General features: G+C 36.0%; 1 protein-coding gene across 1 annotated transcript in view; it reads left to right on the top strand.

Moving 5' to 3' along the window:
- The first annotated feature begins 14,657 nt into the window (after positions 1 to 14,657).
- LOC107567775 (collagen alpha-3(VI) chain-like) overlaps positions 14,658 to 21,419 on the top strand; it is a 59,146-nt gene continuing 52,384 nt past the window's right edge. The window contains exons 1-3 of the mRNA XM_016253523.1: positions 14,658 to 14,885; positions 18,101 to 18,209; positions 20,214 to 20,810. Coding sequence (XP_016109009.1) covers positions 18,113 to 18,209; positions 20,214 to 20,810 — 694 coding nt within the window. The 5' untranslated portion in view covers positions 14,658 to 14,885; positions 18,101 to 18,112. The remainder of the gene's footprint in view (positions 14,886 to 18,100; positions 18,210 to 20,213; positions 20,811 to 21,419) is intronic.

Below are 21,419 nucleotides of genomic sequence, written 5' to 3'. Positions count from 1 at the left end.
AGCTATTGTCTATTTGCAGATAAAGGGATGTTTTCTCCAATAAAGTAAACAACATCAATTTGTTTAATGGTATACACGCATCAGCCAGTTAGAATCAGTAATTTAATTTGTTTTTTAAACACTGGAATAGTCATGTAGAGAGCCGCGTGACTAGATGTTGATGAGCTGCTAAAATGATTTTTTAGCTCTTATTTAAGTTCCTTTGGTCAAATCCCATAGCATCACTGAAAATTGTGTCTATCTTCCCCACTTAATGCTGAATTATAAAGACACAGTCATACAATGTTTATTAAAAGATTCACTATTTCCTTTTCAACTGCAAAAGGGCAAGTGCTTTAACAAGTTACAGTATACTGTTTTAAGGTTCTTTGTCTTTCCAATATATTTAATGATATTAAAGCAACAAGAAGTCTTTACACCTGATTTGCCATTCTGCTAAAGGAAAGGGTTGGGGTTTTTGACATTGCATAGCCTACAAAGTGCAGTTTCAAACACACAAAATGTGGAAAAAGTCTATTATTATCCACACCATTGCAGAATAATATTTCTTACTTTACATTTGACCTGAGTGAAATCACTTCAGAGACTTTTAGGAAAAATTATTAAAATGAATTTAGAGGTGCTGTAAATGAATTTTGTAACACTGTAAAAACTAAAATTAGTATTTGTTTATTTATTGAAATTGGTTCATATCTTCCATTCCACTCAACATCTGTGCGTAAGCTCTTATATCCTACTGCTGGCCCTTAAGGTATTTATATAACGGAAAACTGGTGGATTGTTAAGCAATAAAAAGTAACGCGGCAGCCCTCTAGGCATGTTACTTCATTCATATATAACAGGAGAAGACTAACTGATGCACAGCGATGGCAAGCTTTGCTTCAAGGTAGAGAGGTTTAAGGATTTAGAGGAATGTTGCAAAATCATCGACACTATACAAATTACAAAACGTTTAATAATTTCACACCTAAAAGGTAGACACAGGCCCTCTTCTTAGGTCTTGATATTATATAGCCTAATAACAAGTATGTAGTAAAAATGTTTACCTGGACTTGATTCAGCAGCCTGTGGTAGTCCAGTGGGATTTCAGCTGACCAATTTCAGGCAACTGCTGTGTTTATCACATGTCCAATTAACTGTGGGGTTGGGAAGGGCCACTGAAATATTTAAACCCCACCTCAGAGTTCTCTTTAAAACAGCATCTGATTTAATCTTGTAAATTAGCTGCAGCAAAAGCTGGACAATGCACAGAGCTTAATTACAGCTTAATTCAGCGTGATGGTCACAGTTTTCAAGACTGGGTGCCAAGTTGATTTGAATAGCATACTTCAAGTTTTATATATGCATCACAAAAGCTTTCTCCACTAACAACATGTTTTTCCCACTATAGGCTATCTGCCTGCATTGCACGTTGTTTACACTGATTACCACTAAAGAGGAAGTGCATTTTCTTTGAATTCCAGGTAGTGCAGTTGGTTTAGTTTATTTAGATTTATCATTAAACAAACATTTCACTGATACTCCTCTCCTTAGTTTATTTTATAATGTAGCATTGCGTTTGCTCTTTGAGTCTGATAATACATTTTTGTCATGAACAAACGTCTTAGTCTATTTGTCCATGCTATTTATATTCTTCTCAGTGTGTGTGAACAGAGGATTAGCAGAATTCCACATAACTGTTCATTTTAGAGACCCTTCAGTAGCGGTTCAAATTAAGTGCTTCATCCATTGTAATTGATTTTCTACCAAATAATTGTTTACACTATTGCTATTCAAAGCAAGTTTGAAAAGTTATTGCTTTTGTCTGACCAATAAGGGAAAAGTACCTACCACATGACTTTATTACATCCAGAAAAACATATTCATTCTATGCTGGTGACTGTGATTAAGTTTGTCCAAGTTAGATTCTTTGGCAATGAATGTAAAATGTTTCAACCATTTGCATTTTCTTAATGCATGGGACATTTATTCATGACTGTGGGAAAATGACAAATCCCAAGGTACAACTACGTTCAGAAAGCTATTGAATATCTACTATCTGTGAGATTCTAAAATACCTTACACCCTGAAGCTTGGTTTGTTCCTCTGTTGTGAGAATATAGTGGAAGTGCATACTTTTATCTGGCCAAGATTGAGTTTGATTGATAAGCTATAAGGGTTATGTAATCTGACATTTATGGTGAAAGTACTGTTTAATCATATTATTTCTTTGTATCAGGTATAGTAAATGCAAATAAACATGTAAGAAAACCCAGCTACAGTACATGCTGTGCTAAGGAGCCCAAATTAAAAATAAAATTAACTGTCAGCAGAAGTTCTAGTTGGAAGAGGGACTTAACAAGAACAGCCCCCTCTGCCGTCAAAAAAATAAATAACATCTCTAATGGGTTCTGAAATGTGCAGCAGTGGCCCTTATTTGTGGTAGATGGCATTTTTCAGTTTTTATACAAAGTACAATGAGTTTTTGAGGGGTACATTTATAGTCTGTACAATGGGTTGCACTGTCTTATGGTCCTATGGTCCATCTAATTTTCACAACCCTATAATTTCCGGAGTTGTGTGCCCACTGGGAATTTTAATTTTTTTTTTTTACAAAAGATGTGTGATCCATTCAAACCACTGTATGTCAATCCCTCACAGGATTGTTTTGGTTATATTAAATTATATTATAATTAAATATGGCATTCAACTATTATTATAATCTATTCAACTAACTATCTACTCTAAATTCCAAGGCCTCTACTCTAATTTTTAATTCAGCAAGACAGCACATCCTTGGTAACTTTTTCCTTACTTTCTTTAAGACACAATCTTGCATCACTTGAATTAATTGTGCTCTAGGCTGTTCAAGCCGGAAATTTATATGTTTTTGGTTTTCTTGCCACAGACAAGAAAGGGATGCCTATCAGTTTTAGACAAAACACAAGGAAATGGCAGCATTCCTTACTAAACCATATGAGCTGGTGTAATTTTAGTTGGAGAACATTTTGTCTTCAAAAAAGCATCTTATTCTAATTATGATGAATACAAAAAAGTATTATAAAAAAACAATTTACGCTGCCTGGCCAAAAAAAAAAAAAAAAAAATAGACTACATAGTATTTATAATTCATAATTATTATTAAAGTTTGAATTGTTTTAGACAATTCATTTGGCTTACTTGCAGATCACCTGCTCGCAATAGCACTTGTTTGTTTTTTTCCTTTGAATTTTTCATGTTTAAATGTTAAAGTTCTGTCTGCAATGCATAAGTGAATGTAACATCACATTACCACATCATATTTCCAAGAACTTTTTTGTTTTTTATCATCATCACAAATCCTCACCACATTACAACAAAGTCTCCAGAGGACTATTTTGAGCTAGCCTCCTTGCAACTGTGAGAGAATTAAGAGAAAACTGTCAGTCATGTGATGTTATTCAGTATTCTGAGACAAATCCTATTACCTCCTTTAAAATGACTGGAATTTAGACATACATGAGCTTAGCCTGTTGATAAAGGGTCTGAGGAGCCAAAGCATAAAAATTCTGGTGAGACAAACAAAAAAGAATATCTGGCGAAAAAAGGAAAGATGTATGTAAGGGACTTTAAATTATGGTTCATATGTTGAGACACAGATACCAACTTCTATAATTTCTCAGTTTTGTATTTGTTAGCTAACTTTCAATTGTATCTAAAAACCTTACAGAAAACATTTAAAGTAGACAACAAACAACTTAAAGTAGACCCATCCAACATATGAAAGACAGCACAGAAATAGGCATCAGCCCTCTTACAGAAATGGATTTTTACAAAGCACATGCTTTTCTTCAGCACTGCATGCAAAGCTAGTACTTGACAGTGCTAGGACATGCAGGTGGCGTGAACAAGTAGTACCACATGTCTGTAAGCATGACTGTGGGCCGCATCCATGACCTTATTACTTAAAGGATTAAAGAAAGCGGATGGTTGGTTCAGACAGAAGGCTCACAAGATATAGTTATAACCAGAACGCACTGCATCCACAAGACCTTTTCATGGCTTGCTGAGTCATTAAGCCATTACTTCAAAGAGATAAATAAAAAAATGGCCAATTAACTTAATTTTAGTGAAAGTTTGTTTATTTGTGAAATTTTAGTGAATGTCCTTCTCTGTTCTTAAGACAAGCAATGCACCTATAGACATGCTTTTGGTGATTTGAAGGTTATTTCAAAAAAGTGTCTGTATTAAAGTAACCTACTTAAAGAAATTCTCTTCAGAAAATGTTATCCACTGAAAATGATTTCAGATTTATATCAGATGGGTTCACATTAGGCTAAGTGCCATGGAACGGTTCCTGAGATCCATATTTTTGAGCAGTATAAATTAATGACAGACATTCCACAGATTCCAGTCAAATGATAAATCCCAGATGTAGACTACTGAAGACCTCTAGTACACACAAATCAGGAAACCGCTTAAGTTTTACCAGATCGACAATACGAGTAAGCAATAGTTCAGATGAGTCTGATAATAATCAGACAGAACCATCAAGAAATATCAGTGATCAGTCTTTTTCGATAAGATGAAAAATGTTTAGGTTGCAATTTAGGAACATGTTGTGACAGTTAATGCCATGTAAATGTGATCAAGAGTGTCTCACCCTAGTCTATTCTCTTCTTTCTTTCGCAGGTGGAAATCTCTCTGGATCACCTGCCAGACATGCTTGGCTTCGTCATCTGTCAACCTGGAGAGATCCAAACTCTTCCCATAACTGCTGCTGGGCATCATCTTAAATATCATCCGGTAGAATGAGGAAGCCTGTGAAACAAATCACAGTGCCACTTTGTTACCAAACATGTCGGGCTTTTACTGCTTTATCTTTAAGACTACTATGCAAATTGTGGGTGGTCAAAAAGTGTCAGCTATTGTCTATTTGCAGATAAAGGGATGTTTTCTCCAATAAAGTAAACAACATCAATTTGTTTAATGGTATACACGCATCAGCCAGTTAGAATCAGTAATTTAATTTGTTTTTTAAACACTGGAATAGTCATGTAGAGAGCCGCGTGACTAGATGTTGATGAGCTGCTAAAATGATTTTTTAGCTCTTATTTAAGTTCCTTTGGTCAAATCCCATAACATCACTGAAAATTGTGTCTATCTTCCCCACTTAATGCTGAATTATAAAGACACAGTCATACAATGTTTATTAAAAGATTCACTATTTCCTTTTCAACTGCAAAAGGGCAAGTGCTTTAACAAGTTACAGTATACTGTTTTAAGGTTCTTTGTCTTTCCAATATATTTAATGATATTAAAGCAACAAGAAGTCTTTACACCTGATTTGCCATTCTGCTAAAGGAAAGGGTTGGGGTTTTTGACATTGCATAGCCTACAAAGTGCAGTTTCAAACACACAAAATGTGGAAAAAGTCTATTATTATCCACACCATTGCAGAATAATATTTCTTACTTTACATTTGACCTGAGTGAAATCACTTCAGAGACTTTTAGGAAAAATTATTAAAATGAATTTAGAGGTGCTGTAAATGAATTTTGTAACACTGTAAAAACTAAAATTAGTATTTGTTTATTTATTGAAATTGGTTCATATCTTCCATTCCACTCAACATCTGTGCGTAAGCTCTTATATCCTACTGCTGGCCCTTAAGGTATTTATATAACGGAAAACTGGTGGATTGTTAAGCAATAAAAAGTAACGCGGCAGCCCTCTAGGCATGTTACTTCATTCATATATAACAGGAGAAGACTAACTGATGCACAGCGATGGCAAGCTTTGCTTCAAGGTAGAGAGGTTTAAGGATTTAGAGGAATGTTGCAAAATCATCGACACTATACAAATTACAAAACGTTTAATAATTTCACACCTAAAAGGTAGACACAGGCCCTCTTCTTAGGTCTTGATATTATATAGCCTAATAACAAGTATGTAGTAAAAATGTTTACCTGGACTTGATTCAGCAGCCTGTGGTAGTCCAGTGGGATTTCAGCTGACCAATTTCAGGCAACTGCTGTGTTTATCACATGTCCAATTAACTGTGGGGTTGGGAAGGGCCACTGAAATATTTAAACCCCACCTCAGAGTTCTCTTTAAAACAGCATCTGATTTAATCTTGTAAATTAGCTTCAGCAAAAGCTGGACAATGCACAGAGCTTAATTACAGCTTAATTCAGCGTGATGGTCACAGTTTTCAAGACTGGGTGCCAAGTTGGTTTGAATAGCATACTTCAAGTTTTATATATGCATCACAAAAGCTTTCTCCACTAACAACATGTTTTTCCCACTATAGGCTATCTGCCTGCATTGCACGTTGTTTACACTGATTACCACTAAAGAGGAAGTGCATTTTCTTTGAATTCCAGGTAGTGCAGTTGGTTTAGTTTATTTAGATTTATCATTAAACAAACATTTCACTGATACTCCTCTCCTTAGTTTATTTTATAATGTAGCATTGCGTTTGCTCTTTGAGTCTGATAATACATTTTTGTCATGAACAAACGTCTTAGTCTATTTGTCCATGCTATTTATATTCTTCTCAGTGTGTGTGAACAGAGGATTAGCAGAATTCCACATAACTGTTCATTTTAGAGACCCTTCAGTAGCGGTTCAAATTAAGTGCTTCATCCATTGTAATTGATTTTCTACCAAATAATTGTTTACACTATTGCTATTCAAAGCAAGTTTGAAAAGTTATTGCTTTTGTCTGACCAATAAGGGAAAAGTACCTACCACATGACTTTATTACATCCAGAAAAACATATTCATTCTATGCTGGTGACTGTGATTAAGTTTGTCCAAATTAGATTCTTTGGCAATTAATGTAAAATGTTTCAACCATTTGCATTTTCTTAATGCATGGGGCATTTATTCATGACTGTGGGAAAATGACAAATCCCAAGGTACAACTACGTTCAGAAAGCTATTGAATATCTACTATCTGTGAGATTCTAAAATACCTTACACCCTGAAGCTTGGTTTGTTCCTCTGTTGTGAGAATATAGTGGAAGTGCATACTTTTATCTGGCCAAGATTGAGTTTGATTGATAAGCTATAAGGGTTATGTAATCTGACATTTATGGTGAAAGTACTGTTTAATCATATTATTTCTTTGTATCAGGTATAGTAAATGCAAATAAACATGTAAGAAAACCCAGCTACAGTACATGCTGTGCTAAGGAGCCCAAATTAAAAATAAAATTAACTGTCAGCAGAAGTTCTAGTTGGAAGAGGGACTTAACAAGAACAGCCCCCTCTGCCGTCAAAAAAATAAATAACATCTCTAATGGGTTCTGAAATGTGCAGCAGTGGCCCTTATTTGTGGTAGATGGCATTTTTCAGTTTTTATACAAAGTACAATGAGTTTTTGAGGGGTACATTTATAGTCTGTACAATGGGTTGCACTGTCTTATGGTCCTATGGTCCATCTAATTTTCACAACCCTATAATTTCCGGAGTTGTGTGCCCACTGGGAATTTTAATTTTTTTTTTTTACAAAAGATGTGTGATCCATTCAAACCACTGTATGTCAATCCCTCACAGGATTGTTTTGGTTATATTAAATTATATTATAATTAAATATGGCATTCAACTATTATTATAATCTATTCAACTAACTATCTCGAACAACCTAGTATGAGAGCCTGTTCTAGTACATTAAAATAAAAAAAAAAAAAAAAAAATATTAAAAAAAAAAAAATTTCCGCGCCCGGGAAAAAAAAAAAAAAAAAAAAAAGTCACTAATTGGATTTAAACAAGCAAATAAGAAACTACAAGTTTATTGGATCATTTGTCAGGGGTGATCAAGGAAGAGGAATCAGTTGCAGGGATAACAAGGATTTTATAGGGATTCAAAAACAAACAGGAATGAAGCCACTGTCCGAGAGGGTAATCTGGAGAGATTCCAACCAGGTCCGGGGAAGAGAAAGTCAGCTCAACAGCAGGTATCTAGGAAAAGGGGATTTTCAGAGCAAATGGCGGCGACTAGCAGTCCACGAGCAACGAGACAGTCCAGCTCTCCAAATAATTCCAGGGGCCAGAGAATGGCGATGGTGGGAGGGAGAGGGAGGGAGCAGGGAACGCTGGGCAGCGAGGGGAAGGAGGCAGACAGAAGGGAGTTCAGCAGCCAGGGTAGACGGGGGGGCTGGAGAGGGCAGAGGGGAAGGGAAAAAGCAATAACAAAACGGCTGGAGCTAAAACTATGAACTAGACAGAACTGGGCTAGATCAAAACAAAAACCCTAATATCAAAAGTAAAATAAAAGCAAAGGAAACTAGGCTAGACAAAACAGGAAACAGGATACCAGTCAACAGCGACAATAGCCAGGTTAACTCAGCAGCGCAGAGATTTCGATCTGGCACAGGACAGAAAACAAGAGGGGAATATAAGGGTGACTAATGATCAGAAACAGGTGTTACCCCTAACGAGATAAGGTAACGAGAGGGCGGGGTAACAATAGACAATAGAACACACGGCAAACATAATTACCAACTGACAGCCATGTGCTCCAGACAGACCAGGACACAACATAAACAAACCCAGATCAGACCGGTGCCTTGACATCATTATTGTACTAGTGAGTAACATGTTTCTGGCATGTTATATAATTGTCGAAGTTTGTGACAATTGTAATAATTGACATTGTCAAAACATTGCCACAACAAATGCACAATATAATCGAAGCTAAAGACAGTCCAATGAAATATTAATGTGCAACCTTTTTTTTTTTTTTGGACAGGCAGTGTAAAGTACTCCAGCACACGCTGCACACCCCAAAGGCTTTCAATGGGGTTGAGGTCAGGACTGTGGTGGCCAATCTCTCACAATTTGAGCCTGGTGAATCTTGGCATTGTCATCCTGGGAAATGGACATGGGGATGTTTTCCAAGCTACACACTGCATTAGTTAGGGTTAAAAGAATGGTTGGCAAATAGCTTATACAACATGCAAGAAACATATTCATTACAGGAATAATGATTAATTCTTAAAATCTTACATATTTGCTTGTTTGAATCCAGATAGCGACTTTTTTATTTTATTTTATTTCTTTGGCCAGGCAGTGTATATGTATAGTGCTATATTCATGTTCCTTACACTGTAATGTTTTCGATAAATCTTGCTTGCTTGAAAAAGCCAACTTACTGAAATCTGATTTAAACTTCTTCTTCTTCTTCTTCTTCTTCTTCTGAGACCAAATTTTAAAATGTATCTCCTCCTAGACTTTTAAAGCTACAACCACCAAACTCAGGTCAGACCCTCAGACTGGTCTGGCTCGGGTTGCTATATCTTTTCTAACTGATCCGGCTTGCGGTTTTCGTAAACCAGACTATCAAAACCAACTAAAATCCCATAGACTTTCATTGAGGGGGTGGAAACTTTTATACAATAAGATTTATGGTGTATTTAAGCTGTCTACTGCTATAGCAAAGCTTAACAACTGCCTCCTGAAAAAACAGCTAAAACCAGCCTAAGCTGATTGACTGCTTTGGCTGGTCTCCCAAGCTGGTTTTAAAGTGGTTTTGGCCATTTTATTAGCAGGCCAGGCTGGTCTTAGATGTTGTTTTAGCTGTTTTGTTTTTTTTACTGAATCAACTGGTTTTAGCTGGATTAGCATAGAAACATGCTATCAACATGCTAGTAACTTGCTAATCATGCTAGAAACATGCTAGCAAAATGTTAGTAACTTGTTTATCATGCTTACAACATGCTAATCATGCTAGAAACGTGTTTGTAATGTGCTAATCGTGCTAGAAACATGCTAGCAACTTTTGTTAAACATGCTATACACATGCTAACATCATGCTAGTAAAATGCTAACCATGCTACCAACATATTAGTAAAATGCTAATCATGTTAACCACATGCTAGTAACGTGCTAATCATGCTAATAACATGCTTGTAACTTGCTAATCATACTAGAAACATGCTATTAACTTGCTAATAATGCTAACAAAATGTTAACACCATGGTAGTAACATGCGAATCATGATAGAAACATGCTAGCAACTTTGTTAAACATGCTACAAACATGCTAGCATCATGCTAGTAACAAATGTGAATCATGCTAGAATCATGCTAGCAACATGTTAGTAACTTGTTAATCATGCTAACAACATGCTAGTAACTTGTTAATCATGCTAGAAACAAGCTAACAAAATGTTAGTAACTTGCTAATCATGCTAACAACATGCTAGTAACTTGTTAATCATGCTAGAAACAAGCTAACAAAATGTTAGTAACTTGCTAATCATGCTAACAACATGCTAGAAACGTTCTAATCATAGAAACAATAGAAACATTTTAGCAAACTTTTGCTAAACGTGCTAGAAACATGTTAACATCATGCTAGTAACATGTTAATCATGCTTGAAACATGCTAGCAACTTGTTAAAAATGTTAACGAAATGCTAGACGTTTGTTAAACATGTTAGAAATATGCGAACATCATGCTAGTAACGTGTTAATCATGCTAGAATCATGTTAGTAGCATGCTAATAATGCTAGAATCATGCTAACAAAATGCTATTAACTTGCTAATCATGTTAACAACATGCTAGTAACTTGTTAATCATGCTAACAAAATGCTAGTAACTTGTTAATCATTCTAGAAGAATGATTACAACATGCTAGAAACATGCTAGCAACTTGTTAAACATGCTAACATCATGCTAGTAACATGCTAATCAAGCTAGAGTCATGCTAGCAACATGTGAGTAACAAAATGTTAACACCATTCTAGTAAAATGCTAATAATGCCAGAATCATGTTATCAACATGTTATTAACTTGCTAGTAATGCTAACAACATGTTAATAACAAGCTAATCATGCTAGAAACATGCTAGTAACTTGTTAATCGTGCTAACAACTTGCAAACCATGCTCGAAACATGCTAGTAACATGCTAATCATGTTAGCAACATGCTAGTAACATGCTAATTTTGCTATTAAAATGCTAATCATGCTAAAAACATGCTAATCATGCTAGAAACAGCCTAGCAACCACCCCAGGTACCCTAGCAATATGTTTTATACCTGTCTTATCTGACATATACAGTATATAATATATATATGTCTTATATAATATATATATATATATATATATATATGTTTTTCTGATAGACTGTATTGCCTTGAAACATTCCAACTTTAATCTTTAAAACTTTTTAAAACTTTCTAGCTTGGCTTTTTCAAGCCAATTTAAAGTTTGTCTACAAACTTTTCAATCTAGTTACTATTACTCTTCATTTTCTAAGGTGCCTCAATGAAGAACTGCACTTACATTTTTATGTGTTAGACACTCCAGATGCTTAACCAATAGGAGTACACTACTCCTCCAATGTAGTTTCTTACCTGTACTACTCCACTCTTTCCTCTTTACTTTCTTAGTTTACACAAAAACCTTTCCGTTTGTACTGGACATGAGTTGAGGGAAATGTTAAGCCAAACGAATGTGAAGCTTCCCAAACAAACATTAGGCATGATTCATTTTAGTCATGGAAATTCTCATTTCCAGCCTCAGTGCATGTGAACACCATGGAAAAAATGAGAATGATTTTCAAGCACACTGTCTTTTTCAAAGGCACATGTTGAGTAATCATGTTAAACAGTATATTCAAAAAATTCCATCACATCCAGTTTGACTACATTTCCAGCCATGAATACTGTATGCATTATGAGGCATTAGTCATTGCGGTATTGTAGTCATGGTTACTAGGTTCAGAATTTTAAAACAGCAGCTGTCGGAACGGGACACCCAGTGAGATCTCAATCGAGTTCATTGTTCAGATAGATTGGTGAGTCAATGAAGCAACAAGGGAGGGTTAAACTGCGGCTGCTGCTGGCAGCTGGAACGGGGGATTTGATACATGGTGAGCAGTTAGACCATTCTGAGGGCCAGAGACTTAAACATTGCATCTTTTTTATTCCAGATTGTTAGTTAATTAGTGGGTAAAAAAGTGATTCTTGTTCATGTTGCTTGTTGCAGAAACCTATTCTAAGATACTAACAGCAAATGGGTAAATGATGGTCTAACAGTAGATTATCATTGGTGGGGGAAAAGAAAATGTAATGGTGCAACAGAACTTGTGATCATAACACACATTTTTATTTTCATAGTACTTGTGATGTTAGTGATTTATCGTATTTATAACAGATTTCCAGAAATACCAATGGTCGCAACTTTGGCTAGCCAGAGCAAACCTGGACACAATATGCGACCACAGCTTTTGCTCTCATCACTAACGTGTAATCCTGACTCAGCATATGCATATTTTTATCCCCTAAAGCTTTGGATGTGCAGATTTGTTTGGTTCCAGCTTTTTTGTCTGTAGGCTGCAACACCACAGGAAGAATCTTAAAATGCTGGTCAAATTTAAAACAGATATACCCCTCAAAGTGGCCAGAGAGAGAAAAGGGAACAGATTATGGTGAAAGGGGGACTTTAGAAATGTGTTTTGCACATGCTGTGCACAGCTGCCAACCATCTCTGAAAATCAATTTCATCTGATTTAGAGTCTTCTCACAGAAATTATAGAGAAAGAGAGTTTGGAAAACAGCACAATCAGATGATAAGCTGCGATCTACATGAGCATTCTGTCCTGTAAACACTTTGCTTACAGTCCTATAGGGTCATCCTCTTAGGACAGCTGGTGCCTTTTTGAACCTCCGTCTCAGTTGAAAACCATTTAGATGTTTTGGTTCAGCAAAAGTGCTGCTATATGCGTAAAATGGTTTTGTGTTAATTTTAGATGCATTAGAATCTTGCAGTTCCTTTAAGACTAAACTTCCTTACTGAGTTTGTGGTTTGTGTTGCTCAGGCTCAGCCTGTGTCTGGAACTAATCTGCAATCTGTGAATCATCTTTATTGATGGTCTGTGCCCACCTGGCCTTGTGTAAAACTATAGAAAACTACAGCTCATGTTAAAGAAAAAGGGATTTAGACTCTCAAAGTCTTGTTAGTAAAACTTGCTGAATGTATAACTTTTTTGACAAAGAACAGAGTTGATTTCAGAGCACACTAAAAGTAGAAGCAGTTCTTAACTGGATGAACGTTGTGAATCTAATGGGGCATGCCAACACTGCTTTGGTAAACAAGCTAGGTGTGTGCAAATGTTTGGCAATGATTGTACCTGTTTACTTTTTATTTTCACTGGCTCTAGCTGACCATAGTAAGTCAGAACTTTTCCATTAAAAGGTAAATGGTGGTTTGAACCAACTAATAAAATTGCTACAATACAAGCATGTAAGTCAAGTGATATTTCCAACATTTAGATCAGTCCAGTGCACCAAACCTACAATAAAACCCAAACCATAATGTTTTTAATAGTGCCATTTTGCTGCTTTCAGAAATAAATGGAAAAAACCCTCTTTCTTTTCAATTGACTGAGTCTTTGCATGCACATGCACAAAAGATGAAGCCTCCGAGATATGGGTTTACAATGAAGGTCCTAAAGCAAAGTCTTTTTTTCATCAGATTATTATTACTGACTGCCTTATAATCCCAATTGTTTTATTAAAAGAGTGTGGTCATATCTAGTGAAATATATAATATACATATTTTCTTTCTTAATTATTTTATGAGCTTCAGTGCATTTCAGAACTGTTTAATTATTAATTTGTTTTTTTAAATGCCGCTCTTTGTTTTCTGGACTAAGGACAACATGTCAAAACAGGCATGTAGGCCTACTCAAAATTAGCAAACAGGATTTTTGTTCTGTTTCTGCAAGCGTTTATAGTTCAGTATAACAGTTGACCCTGGTGAACAGAGGAAAGAGGAAAGCATTATAAGGCCCTATAAGGCAATAAGCTGTATTTTTCTCAAGATACTTTTTTAAATACTACACAGTGGGAACACATGCTACTGTGAATTGCTTTTGTCTTTGTGTAACAAGTTGATTCAAATGGGGAAACTTTTGTTCTTCTCAAAATCGTTAGGCTACATCACTTCTCCATAATTTACATTTGTAGTTTCTTTAATTTGACATTGATCTATTATACTTGCACACAGTGGAGCAGAATTTGTCAACACATCTCTTACTGTGAAGTAATCGTGGCATTGAATCACGGGAATCAGCTGTTTATTCTCTAGGATTCTGACATTATTCAGAGCAGAGCTAGTTAATTCAACAATGAGATACAGCAACAGAAACAGGTGTTGCATATCATAATGTTACTTTTCAGTTTTAACACAACAGTAAAAGTCTGATCTCTCAGGACTGACACCTCACTTTTGATCCACCCATCACGTTTTCACATGTATCATGTAATATTTAAACATGTTACTTATTATCTGAATGTGTTTTCTGATTTTTCAAATACTAATATACATTTATACTATACACTTTTTTATATACTAAAGAGGCTTGCAAGAAAGTTCATATATTGTGTTTGGGATTTTTCCTTCAGTGGGTAGCCAAGGATACAAGTTGAGTTAGAGGAGTGTAAGGAGAAAAAAAAAATCTTTGGTTTGGTTTGTTACATCACCTTCCCAATAAGGAACAGTCATACCAAATATGGCCTTGGGTCTGTTTCTCATTTATGACTCTCTCTCTCACTCACTTTTTTCCCCTCTTTGTGCTTTTTCCTTCTTTCTCTATGCAGAAGAAAGTAGGAGGCATAGAAAAATTGGGTGGCTTTTCTCCAGGATTCTCTGAGTTGTGTGTTCTGTCCCAGGCTGGAGTAAGTGGCACTCCTCCTCTGGAGAGCACACAGTCAGCTCAACGGACGAGAGTCTCACAGTAGAGCTCCAGCACACGAGCTAATCAGCATCATTTCTGCCTGTCCCATCCAGAACAGTTCACAGAAGGGAAATACCAGGAAGATAATGACCTAAGAGTTGTCTTTTTGCAGTTATTTGAAATTCCATAGAAAGACTGCGGAATACAGCACTCTGAATTCTGTATTCCAGAGGTGAGTTGCTTTGTTATATATGAGTCATGCAAATATGTCTTTGTAAAAGGAGCATTTAAGATCATGAGTGAGCCTGTACAAGATGGTGTGGGTTTTAGTATATTTGTATGCATGCATTCTAAAGCTGTGCCAAAATCAATTTTTACTAAAATATGCTGTGTATGCACCCTTTTTACCCTATAAAGTTTAATTTGTTTGCATGACTTTTCCAATGCACACAATGTGAGGCGGTTTTACTTCTTAATTATAGTTTTAATGTTAAGAATTCTATGGGTACACTAAATTCCAAAGCTTAGGGATTTTTTCTTGCACCACAGGAAGAGACATTGCAGAAGAGGCAGAGCAAAGTGCTCTGATAAGTAAAATACATGAGGAGGGGCTCTGTGCTAAGGGTGTGTAAGGGTGGAAAATTCAGCAGGAAAGTTTTTGAGACCACTGTTACAGTATACAGTCGTTTTTGTGATATGATTACATTTACCTTAATGATTATGTTATGTAAAAGTGTAAAATACACATTTTTCTAGAAGGATATATTGCAAAATTCTCATCTTAACTGTCTGTTTTAGTTGTTATGCCGATTTTGTTTTCATCAAGATAATATAACATACCAGGATGAGGATAATACTGATTATGAGCTTGTTTAAACAGAGGCAAGAAGCAGAGCAAGTCAGGAAGCTCTGTTGTACTTTTCTACCACTATAGACATTATTCAAATCGCACCTTCTGCCCAGCACTGTAAAGACAGGGTGATGTGAAACACTTTTTTCCACTGTCTGTGCCAGATGGACAAAGAATGCTGGGAGAGTTAGAGCTGAGGCATTAAGCTTAAGTGAAGCAGAACCAGATGTGGACCTTTGAAAACACCAGAAAACCTAAATCCATTGCAGTACTTTCCCATTGACTTGCATACATATAGGCAAACATATATAATTGTCACCACAAACATGCACAGAACTATAGGGTGCTGATATGCACCCTTTAGGGGAAGAAAATGTTTGAAAGTGTACATTTGATGATACTACTCATGCAGTGACAATCTAAAGTTAACATTTTTGCACATTTTTCCTGAGGGTGTGGGTATTAGATTTCCTCTGCTGGGCCTGCTTTGAGAAAGACTGTCAGGGAAAAGTAGTTATCCCAACTCAATCCACTAGAGGACAATGTTGAGACACCGTGCAATTTTTTTTGACTGAGCTTGGTTTTGGTACACACATATGTTTTCCATCTCATTATTGTTGCTTGGGCATTAAAAAAAATTACTGAATCAGTTGTTTATTCTCTACAACTTTACTGAATGAGGCAGCAAAATGATGCTGAAAATCATGTAATTATTAATGTAATTAAAAAGAGATTTCCATGATTTGAATGTTCTTTGGGAAATATTTTTTTTTAGTTTGCACTGGCCATTTTTATGTTTTGCCCTGGTTATAATTAATTATATTTATTTGTTTCTTTATTTCTATATGCAGTATGTGCATATCAGTAATTCACAACAATTCTCAATTCACATGCACAGTTTTTCATGTGGTTGTGCTTGCAGTTATTATTTCTCAGACACACCACTAGTTGGCACATATTGTGCGCATTATGACTACGCATTGTTACATTATAAGCTATAAATTTACTTGTAATAAATTTAAATGAAATACCGTTGTGTGCTGAAGTTTGAAAATTATTAAGTATTTTTCTGCATCCAAAGGAAATAAATGCCAACCGAAACAACTTCAACTCATGAAGTAATTTTGTGTAAGGACCTCTTTCTTTCTTTCTTTCTTTCTTTCTTTCTTTCTTTCTTTCTTTCTTTCTTTTAGGATTCTAGCTATTCTAGATGTCATTAATCATTTTCTTTTTTCTTTTTTTTGTGTGTTCATTTTATATTTCCTGGTCTTGTGCACAATTAATGTAATTGAGACACACACACACACCTATATCTATCTCTATCTCTATCTATATTGGATTATGTCACAAATTCCTTTTGGTTTTCAACTCTCAAACAAACTGGCTCCATTCTCATAGCACTACTTATTATTATTATCCAATCAAATCTAAAAAAAACTAAGTCCCTCCTACATGTTTTCTTGTTGAATATCTTGAAAAGATCAAGTATATTAGAATATTAACACTTCATGTTAAATATAAAGAGTATATCTTACAACAATTTTAAAATGGCAGGTGGAAAAATTATTTAAAAATAAAATAATTGAAACTATTATTTAAAGGCATATTTATTTGTATAATGAATATGTCAGGAATGTTTGAATTGGAACAAGACATGCTTTTTCCTCAGGACAGATTAGGCTGTTCCTCACTGAGAACATGGCTTTGTTCACTTTACTTTGTTAACATAAAAAAAAAAAAAAAAAAAAAAAATACAATGTTTAATTTGTTATAACTGTAAGTGCAAAACATGCAAAAATGCCTTTAAAAACAAATGTTTTTATATAAGTTTAAAAAAAAATCATATTTGCATTTGTGGTCACATGGTAACCAACTACCAAAACGAATGAATTTGTACCGTGACTCAATGCGTCCAGCAACTCTGAGACTGATGTGATGGAAACGTTATTTTCCTGTAGGCTTCCACTCTGAATGTTTTTACAATAGATCCTTTCAGTGTGATTCTGAGCTCAACAGGGAGGGGACATTCTGTGTTGTGGTATCTGTCTGTCTGCATGTTATGGCATTTTTGTTTGTGTCCAGTACTCTGATGCTTTTTTTCTGAGTGTGGACTGTGTAGTGCTTAGTGGTTTCTACTGGCAAGTGAGGACAGTTGATGTGGGAAGAAAACCTTTTAAAATCCTGAAATCTGACAGCTGTATGGATTTGGCTCATGGGGTGGAAACAGATCACATAAATCTCACTGTGCTGCCAAAACTTTTCCTCTCCTCCTAAAAATAAGCGTAAACAGTCCTGAGGTATTTCAGAGAATGTTTATGTTATATTTTATGAGATAAGATGAGAACACAAACAACCCAGTATTGGAATATATTTAGAATATTGATTGTTTGACACCTATAATTTGATAGCAAAACATTATCAGACTGTGCAAAGTTATGTCAGAACTGTGGATGAACAACAGTCATGTGTGTTAGTGCCATTGAAATTGAGAAAGTTCTATCTGAAATAAAGGGATGTTGTTTGAGAGTATCCATATACTGTAGTATGCTGTACATTTTTCCAAAACCTTAAAAGCAGTTTTGTTGTCTTTTTTCCAGCTGTCTATTCCTATGCTTTTGTGGACAATGGGGAAGAGTCGGTTGTTACTGTATGCCCTCTGGGGTGTAATGGTTTTTGGCCTATTCCAAAAACTTGAAGCTCAGGATGGTAAGTTTGGTCCATCTTTTTTTTTTTGTCTCTTCACCCTTCTTTGAGATGTAAATGTCACACTATGGGTAAAAACATATTCATTTTACTGTGCTATCTTCCCTTGTCTGGGAGGAGAGTTTAAAATGAGGTATCTTGTTCTTTGCAAAGCTCTATTGTTTAATATGAAGTTTAATTACATCTACTTATGCAACAGCAAGTAACAATAGGAGCGTTTTCAGAAGACCCCCATCAGTGCTGGTCACTTGTGTTAAAACTTTGAAATCTCATATTTAAGACAGTGAAGAGAAACAGTTACAGTTTATGTAAAAGGAAATAACTGATTTAAATACCTAGAGGCCATTCAGAGCAGTATGCTGTAGTTTGTTCAGAACTCCTAATGAACAAAAACATTTCTGAATTACTGAATAACTGAATAACTGAATTTTAAGTTTACACCACCAATCCTGAAAGGTCTCAAGAGATACTGTCAGCGTCGGGAATGGCCACAGCCAGTTAATATTGACTCTGGGTAATTCATGAACAATTAAACTAGAAATAACCCAATTAACAATTCCCCCACTGTTAACATGACTAGTTTTGTCACAGTCACATTTTCTGCATGCTGTTTTTAGTGCATTTGCGCAAATAGACATGAAATAATGGATTTTAAATGTAACAGAATTTCAAAACCATCAACATCCATCCCACTGTCTTTCTGTCTCTCTGCCATTATCCGTTCACTTATTTATCCATCCATTCCTCTACTAAATTCTTAAAGAAAATAAAAAATGAAAATTAGATTCACTTACAAATTGATGCCTAAATCCTTTAGATGTCATATGACTGATTTATGTCTTAGAGATCATCAGCAGCTGATGATGGCTAACCACCCAGCACAGCTTATGTCTTGAGAGCTTAATGTCTGATTCTTATGTGTTTGTGTGCTGACTGTCTTCACTGTGTAACCATTTAAGTAAAAAAAAGTGTTTCTCCACAATTAAGACAGTGATGAATCCATATGTTCTCATCTTTGAATTGTTTACTAAACAAAGGGCATATTTCACTGAATTTAAACATTAAAGACCCCATAAACTGAAGGTAAAAGTTTTGTGCCTTTTTTGTGTCTATGTAGGTTTTCCTTTAGCTATCAGTAGTATTTTGTTGTGTGCTCCAAAATGATGACAAACTCCACTTTTAGCAGATCATTGTATGCATTTTACATTTAGTCTCTCTCTTCTGGAAAATAAAGCTAAAAGTATTGATGACTCTTCCTATATTTCAGACATGTTTGCATCAGATGCTGTCTAGAACATTAATGTCCCTCCCCTAATATCACCTGCAGTCGATTATCAAGGAGTAAATCATGGCTCGTGTTTGTGGCATAAAGCTTATTGACCATTTAAACAAGGGACAAACCTTTCAATATATCCTCGCCATAAATTTTGTTTTAGTGCTGTTGTCACAAGAAATGATTGTTGAAGTGGTTGTTGAGCGATTTCATGGGGTCTTTAACAATCAAATATGTGAAAAATGCTAGTACAGTTGAAAGAAGTGACAATAAAAAATATTTATAAAGGTCCAAAGATGAGACAGAAGGGTCATGACTGGTGCTGTTATCACTGAATACTGTAACATGAGTCTGCATGGTCTGACTGAACACAAGAAGATGAAAAGATTAAATTGCCTAGACAGCCTTTAGAGGGGCCCAAACACATAAACAGTTCAGAATCTTTGTAATGTACACACAATTACTCTAAATACACTGTAAATTAAAACCCCACAACTTAATTCTACACTATTTAGAGTATGAAAATTAGAAAGTTGCGGAGCATCTTCCTTGGTTCAGCAGACATGCAGTATAATGTGTTTGTGTTGTGTTTTTATGATGGATTGTAATTATCCATGATTATGTTTTATGCTTGCACCCCTCCCCTTTCACCCTCCCTCTTTCCTTTTTTTAACCCACACGTTTTGCATTATAGTTTGTTTGTCTCTCTGTCCTCTCTCCACTTCCCTTCAAAGCCCCTGCGCCAGCCGACCTTGTACTCTTAATTGACGGATCAGAGAGCGTTGGAGCTGCCAACTTCCCCCTCATCAGTGATTTGGCTGTCCAAGTGATTGAGGGGCTTGCCGTGGGCAGGGATGCAATCCGTGTAGCCCTCGTGCTTTATGGTGCTGACCCTGACATTCAGTTCTATCTCAATAGCTATGACAACAAAGAGAGTGTCCTCAGTGCTATTCGGAAGCTTAAGTACCCTGGCAGTTATGAGGCAAATCTGGGGGCCGCTGTGGAGGAGGTGGCAGACAGTCTATTGGGCCAAGATGCAGGAGGCAGGGCTGAGGAAGGGGTACCCCAGGTGCTGGTGGTGATCAGTACTGGGGAGTCCACTGATGATGTCAGTCAGGCCGAGAGGGCCCTAAAGCAGGCCAGTGTGTACACCTTTGGCATTGCTGTGGGTGATTCTGCTACTGCCCAACTGGAAGCTATTGCTACAGACAAAAGATTTGTTCTGTCTGCTCCTGATGTCAGAACAGTGGCACGCGTGGGTGACCAGATACTGCAATACATTAATGGGGTCGCCCAGCGCACCATTGTGATTCAAACAGATTTCACAGAAGGTATGTAATTAACATATGAGGGGGATTCCAAAGCGAAACTGAAGAGTTGGAAATAATAACAATACATTATCAGGGAGGTGGACATTTAAACAAACAAAAAATTGGTTTAAAAAAGGTTTTAGTGGTGTTTTCTTTTTTATATATATTTTCAGTAATTCTTTGTCTGGTATTTTAGAGACAACACTTATACACCATATTTTGAGTGCTGTAAGCTAGTAGTTTCAATCCTGGTCTTGGGGACCCACTGCTCTGCACATTTTGTGTCTCCCTTATTTAACACACCTGATTCAGTTCATCATCTCATCAGGTTAGAGCTCCATGAACTGCACAGAGTCAGATAAGAGACATACAAAATGTGCAGAGCGGTGGGTCCCCAGGACCAGGATTAAAAACCAATGCTGTAAAAAACATATGCTGTTTGCCAACGAACCATACAAATAGTGTTGTAGTTCACTGTTCTCATCATTGATTGTTCTCTCTAAAACACAATATTTAAACTAAATCAAGTGTAGCACAGCTTTCAAGTGGAGAGAGATAACTTTTGTATTTTTAGATTTTGTATGTTTATTCAGGATATTATTACATTTTGGTCACAGCAAATGTCCATTT

This window comes from Sinocyclocheilus grahami, unplaced genomic scaffold (genome assembly GCF_001515645.1).
Source record: "Sinocyclocheilus grahami isolate Dianchi unplaced genomic scaffold, SAMN03320097.WGS_v1.1 scaffold1187.1, whole genome shotgun sequence".
Lineage (NCBI taxonomy): Eukaryota > Metazoa > Chordata > Actinopteri > Cypriniformes > Cyprinidae > Sinocyclocheilus > Sinocyclocheilus grahami.
The sequence above is the reverse complement of the archived record's forward strand: the minus strand, read 5'-3'. Positions and strand labels throughout refer to the sequence as shown.